At 52.8% G+C, this 9,984-nt stretch overlaps 1 protein-coding gene and 1 long non-coding RNA gene across 2 annotated transcripts; one reads left to right on the forward strand and one right to left on the reverse strand.

Annotated features, from left to right (window-relative positions):
• Positions 1 to 258: 258 nt before the first annotated feature.
• On the forward strand, positions 259 to 1,920 carry GNGT2 (G protein subunit gamma transducin 2). Its single transcript, XM_082070888.1, has 3 exons — positions 259 to 396; positions 1,264 to 1,353; positions 1,673 to 1,920. Exons 2-3 carry the CDS (start codon positions 1,270 to 1,272, stop codon positions 1,796 to 1,798), a joined length of 210 nt encoding a protein of 69 aa, XP_081927014.1. The 5' UTR covers positions 259 to 396; positions 1,264 to 1,269; the 3' UTR covers positions 1,799 to 1,920.
• Positions 383 to 3,562, reverse strand: LOC309448988. The gene is made up of 4 exons (XR_014185889.1): positions 2,527 to 3,562; positions 1,864 to 1,931; positions 1,241 to 1,320; positions 383 to 1,072 (listed from the first exon to the last, which is right to left on the reverse strand). It is a non-coding gene; the product is annotated as an uncharacterized lncRNA (long non-coding RNA).
• Positions 3,563 to 9,984: the final 6,422 nt, after the last annotated feature.

Genomic DNA, 9,984 nt, shown 5'->3' on the forward strand with positions numbered 1-9,984 from the left:
CAGGAGCTGCCCCAGCTGCTCTGGCCCTGGGGACACCCCCAGCCAAACCCTGGGGACCCCCAGCCCAGTCGCCCCCTCAACGTCCCTCCCGGGCCCCACAGAAGCTGCTCCCGTTCCCACAGGCCAGGCAGGACACCCATGGCCAGAGCCCAAGGGCCGCCCCACCCACCCTTCCTCCCCATCCTCATCCTCCCCCACCCATTTCCCCGGGCTTTGGGGCTAATGCCCAACACCTGACCAGCTTATTCCTGAGTCTATTATCAGCTTAAGGACCAAAGACATCTGCTCCTGCAGAGCCGACGGAGTCTCGGAGCACGAGGAGCAGCCGGCGCCGTCTCCTCCCGGATGGTCTCCGAACGTCTCTGCTGCTGAGCGGGGTGTTCCCGTGTCCCCAAGGTGAGTGGCTCTATCCCCCCAGGTACAAACAGCATCGTGGGGTCCACGCGGTTTGCAGCCGCCTCCGCCGTGGGTCGGTACCGCGGCTCTTGGCTCTGCCACGAGGGGCCGGGATGGGCTGCGGAACACGAGCCCCAGGCCTCCCAGCGCAGGGCCAGGGCACATCTCAGCTTAACCACGGTTACTGGTTGATTTAAAAGGTTATGGCCAGGCTTTCAAATGCAAGTTTTAACACAGGAGGAGATCTGGGCAGCGCAGGGAATCGCACAACCCGTGGATGGGCTTTCGGGAAAAGACCACCCAGGCTTTTCCAACCTACATAGCCCAAAACACCTTCTGTGGCAGCAAACAGTGGCTCTGCATGCAAATACCGAGTTCACAGCAACGAAGGGGCTGTAATCCTTATTATCGCTTACCTGGGGGAAGGCACAAGGAGGGGAGAGAAGGGAAAAAAAACCCAAAAAGACATTTATTTCCTTAGCAAACCTGCAAAGATGCTCTTGCCCAGGCACAGGACACCCATTGGGAAGGTCTGGTTTGCAGATCTGGGTGTCCACATGGGTTCAGACCAGCTCCTCGTGTATTGGGGAAACGGCCCCTGTGGCAGCAAAGATCTCCTTAAAAGCCAAGCTGGGTCCCATGCTGCTGCCCTCAGGCTGCCTCTGTGGTGCTGAGCCTGCAGAGAACAAGCAAAGTGTCAGCAGGGGCTGCAAAGGGTTTGGAAGGTGCCTCCCACCTTGGTGGGGTTTCAGCAGCCCACGTCTCGCCACGGGGAAGCTCGGACACGAGCGGCGTTTGCAACGTGGTGAGGGCTGAAGCCACAGTCCTGCTGTGCAGCACTAACCTGCCCTTTCCCCGCGGGTACAGGGAAAAATGGCTCAGGACATGACGGAGAAGGAGCTGCTGAAGATGGAGCTGGACCAGCTGAAGAAGGAGGTGAAGAACGAGAGGCAGATGGTGAGTTTGTCACCCAAAACACAACGGGGCCGTTCCCCGGGGGCAACTTCCTGACCCAATCGTGAAAAAACACACACAACCCCTGCTATCAGCCCTCAAATACAGGCAGAAACAGGGGTGTCCACACCTCTCCCCTCACCCCATGTCCTGCAGCCCCGCACCCACCCAGCTGCCCGGGACACCCTGGGGACACTCCTGGGGACACCCCGCGCTGGGTGGGTGTTCACAGCCCACTCCTGGCCCCACACGCGGGTGGGTGGGCAGCCCGCAGCAAGGGCCCGTCCCCGGGGTCCCTGTGCAGCGTCTCCTCCCTCGGCAGGTCTCCAAGACCGGCAAGGAGCTGAAGGAGTACATCGAGTCCATGGCGGGCGAGGACCCGCTGCTCAAGGGGGTCCCCGAGGACAAGAACCCCTTCAAGGAGAAGGGCGGCTGCACCATCAGCTGACCGGGCGCCGCTGTCCCCGCCGGGCACGGGGACAGTCCCCTGCACGGGGCAGGACTGGCACGAACCTCCGAAACCTGCTTTTCCTGTAGTGTGACCTCAGCACCGGGGAGTCCAGAACCAAAGTGTAGCACGTCTGGAGCAAGGCAAGCGAAGAAACAAAAGAAAAAGAAAAAAATAAAAGAAAATAAAAACGAGAAAATGAGGGGGAAAAGGAAAAAAGTAAAAAAAAAAGAAAAAAGGATGAAGAAAAAAAAGAAAAAATAAAAGAAAATAAAAAAAGATAAAATGAGGGAAAAAAGGAAATAAAGGGGAAAAAAAGAAAAAAGGACGAAGAAAAAAAGAAAAAATAAAAGAAAATAAAGATAAAATGAGGGAAAAAAGGAAAAAAGGGGAAAAAAAAGAAAAAAGGACGAAGAAAAAAAGAAAAAATAAAAGAAAATAAAAACGATAAAATGAGGGAAAAAAGGAAAAAAAGAAAAAAGGACGAAGGAAAAAAAAGAAAAAATAAAATAAAAAAGATAAAATGAGGGGAAAAAGGAAAAAAAAAGAAAAAAGGACGAAGGAAAAAAAAAGAAAAGAAAAAATAAAATAAAAAAGATAAAATGAGGGGAAAAAGGAAAAAAAAAGAAAAAAAAAGGACCAAGAAAAAAGAAAAATTGAAGGAAAATATTAAAAAAAAAGGGGGTGGGAAAGGAAGAATAAGAGAAAAAAAAAAGGAGAACAACCACCTGCCAGCGCAGATGAGGCTCAGCAGGGATTTACATTCACAGCTGATTTACATTCGGTTTCCTGCAAGCAAAACTTCTGCATTTTTAGCCAGCAGCTCTACAAGACCAGAGCAGCTTCTTCCAGGACAAACTGTCCCCGGCCAGGCCCAGCGGGGCCGGGGGGCACAGCCAGCGCTCCAGGGCACGCGTCGGGTTTGTTCTTTGGGGTGGTTTTTCTTTTTGGAGGTCCTTGGGTTTTTCTAAGTCCGTTCCATCTTTCAGCAAACTCCCCCAAACATCCCCAGATGTTCAGCCCCACACAGCAGCAGCTGTTTATTTCGGAGTCCCCTCTCTGTCCCCATCCTGTTCCCACGAGCCCCAAGCCCAGCGGTGGCTGCTGGGGGGGTCACATCGTCCCACGGTGCGTTTAGACACAAGGGCGGTGGCACCAAAGCTCTTCCATCTGCAAACGGGGTTTGTGCAGAGATGGGGCAGCCGCACGTCGGGGTGTTGGGGCGCGGGGGGACCCCGATGTGGGGGTTCAGGAGCACATGGGGACAGACTGGGACCAGTTTACACACGGTGTTTGCAGCGAAACCGCTTCCCACCGCTCTCGGAGCAGCGTTTTCCCACCCCCCGTGGATGGGCCGGCCCCAAGCCCGTGGGGCTGGGGGTCCCCCAGAAACCCCACGCTGGGGGTTCCCCACGGACGAGGCTTTTCCTGGGGTGGGGGTTCCCCCACTCTCCCCGAGCCCAAAAGACACAAAATTAAAGGTGGTTTGGTCTTTTTCTCGCAGACGCTAAATAAACCTGCCAGCTCTACCGCGGCCTCTGTCGTTCTTGGGGCCGAGCTGCTCCTAATCCGGACTGATCCGCCGGAGCGCGGCCACGCCCGGAGGGGATTGACCCGTTAATCGCCGTTAAACGGCTGGAAACCTGCGTCAGAGCCGGTTAAGCCGCTGCTGAAGGGATTCGGGGCGCTTCTGACCCAGCGGCGGCTTAAGGCAGGGCCGAGACTTTGGGGCCAAACCCAAGACAAACGACGCTCACGACACCGGAAGCGCCACTGCGCTCTGACAGGCAGCACCGCCGCACTTTAATGCATGGGAGGCGGGGTGGAGCGCATTTCCAACCAATAGCAGTGCGGGAAAGCCAGAGTGACATCCCGGACCCCCAATCAACGCCGGCAGCCGGCATGTGCCACACCCCCTCCCCGCTTTTACGCATGCGCAGTGATGAGCCGGCGCCCCCGCACAAAATGGAGCCCGGCGGGGGACGGTACCTCGTAGAGTGACACCGGTGACACCGGGTGTTCCACCCCCGCTCCTCATCCCGCTTCGCAGCCGCCTCCGCGCCGGTAACGCGGCGGAAAGGAGGCAAAAAAAAAAAAAAAAAAAAAAGAGAAACGCGAGGTCCCACCGAGATTTGAACTCGGATCGCTGGATTCAAAGTCCAGAGTGCTAACCATTACACCATGGGACCGTTGCGTCCCTATTTCGACGCCGCGCCCTTAGTCTGTCACACCCGCGAGTGACATTGACCAGTGTCCCACACCCGCAACCTCCGGACCCTCCCGGGGGGGGCCCAAGGCCACCGAGAGCGACCAAACGGTCGCTCTCGGTGGCCTTGGGCCCCCCCCGGGAGGGTCCGGAGGTTGCAGCGCACTCAGGCCCGTAGCATTCCCGGGATGTCCCCAAGTGTCACCGCTGCCACCCCCACTCCTCATCCCCAGCCTTCAACATCCGTTTCCTCCCCTTATTTCTCTATTTTCCCCCTCGATTTCATTCTTGTATTTCTCTATTTTTCCCCTCGATTTCATTCCTGTATTTCTCTATTTTTCCCCTCTATTCCTTTATTTTCCCCTTCCATTTCATTCCTGTCTTTCTCTTCTTTTTCCCCTATATTTCTCCTTATTTTACTCCTTTCTCTATTTTTTTCTCCTTTCACCCTTTTATATCCCCTCTATTTCACCCCTTTATTTCCCTATTTCCCCCTCTATTCCATTCCTGTATTTCTCTATTTCTTCCCTCTATTCCACCCTTTATTTCTCTATTTTTCCCTCCCCCAGCTCCATAAAAACACACAAACACACTATTATTTTTTTCCCTCTTTATTTTAAAAAAATGAAACAGTGGAGAAAAGCGGCTTGTGGCCAAAAAAATAAGAATCAACCTGTCTGGAAGAAAAGTGGAGCCCCCGTCCATCCAAACTCCACCCCCCCCATCCACAGCCAGGGAGAACATGGATTAAAGAGGCAAGAGAGGAGGGGGGGAAAGGTGGAAAAGAAACAAATGAGCTGAAAAGAGGAAAAACAACATCATTACAGGAAAGTATGATTTTTATATATTTGTTTTCTGAATAGCCCGAACTTGTCTGGGGCGTCTCCCATGGCTGGGGAGGTGCTGGGTGCTCCCGGGGTTGGGGTGTGGGGTGATGCGGCCCCCAAATTTGGCTCTGTCACCCCCCTCGTGCTGCCGCTGTCCTGCCCCCAAAAAGGTTTCTGGGGAAAACAAGAACAAAATGAAAAACACTGATTGCAAATGGGGTTCAGCCCTGAGGGGCCGGGGGAGCGAGGAGGATGGGGGTGAACTGCTGCTGGGAGAAGTGAACACCCATGTTCCAAAGGAAAAAATAATATAAAGAAATGGAAGATTGCGCATAAAGAAAACAAAAAGAAAACACACCAAAACATTAGTCACAACCAAACATTTCGGACTGCTGAGGTCTGGAGCTTTCAAAACTAATGATCGCTTTAAAGTGAAAAGAAAGCCCATAAATTCTATTTTTAAAGAACATTTTTCTTTGGAAAAAGAGAGTAATTTATTATTTTCCCCCTAAACTACAGCCTGTGGAGCTGCCCCTACCTGCGTTTTATCTACTGGCGCTAAGAGGTAGATAAACAAACTGGAATTGGTTACGGATCAGGTCTGAGGTGCCGCGGGACCCCCGGGCGCTCAGGAAAATTCCGGGTTTCGCCACCAAAAAACCTGCGGGTTCTGTCAGCGCGGGAGCCGATGGAGGTGGCGGTGATGTGGGGGTCACGGTTTGGGGCCGGATTTCCTCCTGAAGTCGAGGAATTTGATCCCAAGGTGAATCCGGATGCGCTTGGAATGAACCAATGCAATTAACTGCTGTGTAACGAACGCTCGCACCAATGACAGCCGTTGGAAAGAGCACCTTCTGCCCGGATTCCAGGCAATCCCATCGGTTTCCCAAGATGACGGGAGTGCCTGGTGAGCCCCACACCATCCTTGTCCCTGTCCCCGCTGCTGGACCTGGTGTCACTTTGCAGAGGCTGTTCCCAAACCAGGCCAGAACAAACGGCCTCAGCTCTGGCACATGCTCTGGCACGTGCTCTGGCACACATCCACCTCCTGGAGATTCCTTTTGGTTTTTAAGCAAAAATAAAACCTTTGCTGTTGGCTTGCACTGATCTGCAGGACCCAAATGCTTTCCACAGTTCATAACCCACCACTCCACCATGGCCCAGCACAGCATCCCATGGGCACGGCATCCCACTGCGGTCCAGCACAGCATCCCATGGGCACAGCATCCCAAGGGCACAGCATCCCACTGCGGTCCAGCACAGCATCCCATGGGCACAGCATCCCACGGGTGCAGCATCCCACCACGGTCCAGCACAGCATCCCATGGACACAGCATCCCACTGTGGTCCAGCAGAGCATCCCAGGGGCACAGCATCCCACCGCGGTCCAGCACAGCATCCCATGGGCAGAGCACCCCACGGGCACAGCACCCCACCGCGGTTCAGCACTGCATCCCATGGGCACAGCATCCCACGGGCACAGCATCCCACCGCAGTCCAGCACAGCATCCCATGTGCACAACATCCCACCGCGGTCCAGCAGAGCATCCCACTGTGGTCCAGCAGAGCATCACATGGGCACAGCATCCTGCTGTGGTCTAACACAGCATCCCACAGACACAGCATCCCACCGCGGTCCAGCACAGCATCCCATGGGCACAGCATCCCACCACAGTCCAGCACAGCATCCCATGGACACAGCATCTCACTGTGGTCCAGCAGAGCATCCCACTGTGATCCAGCAGAGCATCCCATGGCCACAGCATCCCACTGTGGTGCAGCACAGCGTCCCATGGACACAGCATCCCACTGTGGTCCAGCAGAGCATCCCACTGTGATCCAGCAGAGCATCCCACTGTGATCCAGCATCCCACAGACACAGCATCCCACCACAGTCCAGGACAGCATCCCACTGTGGTCCAGCAGAGCATCCCCCAGACACAGCATCCCACCCCGGTCCAGGACAACATCCCACGGGCACAGCATCCCACTGTGGTCCAGCAGAGCATCCCACAGACACAGCATCCCACCACGGTCCAGGACAACATCCCACGGGCACAGCATCCCGCTGTGGTCCAGCAGAGCATCCCCCGTCCAGCCCCGGGCTCCCCGCCAGCTCTGAGGTAGTTTGCACATGCACGTTCTCCGCTCACAGCACCTGCACGGCCTCCAAAATAAAAATAATCATGATTTAAGAGCCTCTGGCTGGTTTTGCTCTGCTCTGGATCTCATCCACAATCACAAATGAGTTTAAAAAAGGCTGATTTGACCGAATGGGGACACATCTCTCTCCTCCCCATGCACTGCGGATGCGGAGCCACCGTCAGGCATCCCAAATTAATCAATCCCGAATTAATCCTGCAACCCCAGCCCAAGCAGGCGCTGGAGCCAGCGCCTGGTCTGGTGTCTGTGCCGCTCAGGTGAGCACATGGATCATGGGGTTACATCGGCTTCACCCATGCAAAACGAGAAGATACAATGGAAAAATAAATGGAAAATGGGAAAAAAACACCAAAAACAAAACAAAAAAAAAAAAAACAACCACAACGAACACCTTGGTTACTAAATTCTCTGAAAACAAGAAAGTTCCAAAAATATCACAAGCCCATAGTGTGTGGAGCACCAAGGGGCAGGGAGGGAAGGTCTACATTGATAAAAAGAACTGAAATGTCTTCAACTGCCTACAAGCAAGTCTGCATTTCTGAGTTTAAGTCTAGAAAGCACTCAAAATAGTTGGAGCTAAACATTAAAAAGATCTTTTTTTCCGGCATTGATTCACTATCTGACTTTTACTGCTTTTTTCTTTTAATGTGCTTAAAAAATAAAAACAAACCCCAAACCTAATGCCCAGGAAACATAGAATGTCATAGAATGTCGCTCAGAGGCAGGTTCTTGGCAATATTTCCTCTAGTTGGACTCCACGGAAGGGCTGGGGGGTCACAAGCAGCACCCGCCATCTGGGGGGTTTTTCCCTCTTTCTCGAGCTGAATGGCAAGAGGAGACACTGAGAGCGTTCAAACGAGGTGAACCCCCAAATCCCAGCCCCCCCACACGGCAGCCACTCGTCCCAGTGACGCTTTGCAGGGGACACGGCCCCAAGGGGCACCCGGGGGGGGGGAACTGAGGCACAGAAGCACTTTGGCTGCCCACAACCCCCCAGCAGAGCCCCATTGTTCCCCTGCCCCACATCAAGCCCCCTCCCCGTGGATGTTTCCAGCCCCCCTGGGGCTGCTCCTTGATTTGGGGGGGGGAGAAGAAATTAAACTGAAAAAAATCAACCCATAATTCTTTCCACTGGGATAAACTCAAGGTGGGGGTTCCCCCAAATCACTGTTTATTGGGGTGCAAAGAGCAGCCGCAGGGCCAGGGGTCCCTCCTGCTCATTTTGGGGTTTTTAGAGGGGTTTTTCTGCTTTTCCCCCCCCAGGCCTGATCCAGAACTCACCTGCATCTCCTGCCCCCACCTCACCCACCCACATCCCAGTTCATCCCAGTCCATCCCATTCCATCCCACCGTCCCTCTTCCCAGCTCAGCACCAGAGAAAGACGGGAGATGCTCAGAGGCAGGTTCCTTACTGCAAATCACTTTATATAAATAATTTCCCTTGGGAAAAAGAGATTCCCCCCCAAAAAAGCACCGACCGCTTCTACCTTGGGGCAGCAGGACCAGCGTGGGGGGGGGAAGCACCAAAGGTTTCCCTGAATCACCGGATTTTAGGTCAAATCTCACCGCAACAAGCAGATGGACAGGACGGGGGGGCGCTCGGGTGGGATTGGGGTGGTTTTCATGGTGGTTTTTTTTTTTATCCCTCAATGATACAGTTTGAACCAGTTATCAAAAAACGCTTGCTGTTGGAAAGGACAATTATAATCACCGATGTCTGAATACAGTTCTGTGCAAGGCTGAGGAAAAAAAAAAGGAGAGAGCCAGAGATTTCAAGTAATTAACCGTTTTTTTTTTTCCCCCAAGGTTAATTGCCGCTCCTCCTTGATTAAAAAATTAGAAGAGGAAAAGCCCAGAGAGGGGCAGGAGCTGCCAAGCCCAATTTTGCTCCTTTGACCCTACTTTGCTGGGATAAAAGGGTCAGTGTTTCCGTCCCGGTGGCAAGGGGTGCAATGCAGGGGGTGGAATGGCAGCGCCCCCCACCCCAACAATCACTGCACCACCGCTGGATTTCACATCTTGAAAAATAATGCTCAAAAATAGGGTCTTTTTCCTGCGGGTATAGTGGAAAATAGCCAGATGGGACTTAGAAACAAGCCAAACCAAGCCTGTGAATGCTTTGGGGCAGGAGAGAGGGGCAGTGCTGGGCTGGGCTCGCCCTCCCTGTGCCTCCTTGTGCGGCTGCAGGAAACAAAACTTGGTTCCCGTTCCTTTTTCTCTCTCTCTTTCTCACTTTTTTTTTTTCCTTTTCTTGTTTTTAATCGCTTATCCTCGGTAAAACGGAGGCAAATCTCTGTAAAACACGTCACAGCATCATAGTGGAGAAGATGGTTTGACGCTGCCCCCGCGGCAACACGGGAGGCCGATCCGTCTGGGTTCGGAGATATATATATATAAATATATATATACATATATGTACATATATATATATGGCTTCCAAGTGTTAGCAAACAAACAGCCTGAGCTGGTGCGGTTTAAATCCCAGCAAACCCCGCGTCCCCCACTTTGCATAGTCCCCGTGTCCCGGAGCGGAACGTTCCTGATCCCAAAGCTCTTTCGAAATCTGATTTCTCAATGGAGTTGGAGAGAAAAAGCCTTTCAGCCAGTGGCACGTTTGGGTCGGTTTGTTTTGCTTTCAAATTTCATTTAAAAAAGAAAGAAATTGGGTTCTACCAATTGCAAAAGTTGGTGGGCTCCAATATGGCCAAGGGCTCGAAGAGTCGCGCCACCCAACAGCTCTTGTGTGCTGGTGAAACTCGTGAACTGGCGTGAAAAGGCCCCAAAAAGCAGCCGCCGCCGCCACCTTTTCCACTATGGCTGAAATCCCTGTCGTTCTCCATAGAGAGCTCATAACACCTGGTTACCTGCACATAACTCCTGGCTCATAAGAAATTATGAAACTTAACTTCTCTTTTCATTAAAAAAATAAAATATTCAAGACTATCAGCTTTTATATAAAATATCAGCAAGCCCCCCGAAAAAAAAAAAAA

Source organism: Streptopelia decaocto (assembly GCF_964273445.1).
Source record: "Streptopelia decaocto genome assembly, chromosome: 22".
Lineage (NCBI taxonomy): Eukaryota > Metazoa > Chordata > Aves > Columbiformes > Columbidae > Streptopelia > Streptopelia decaocto.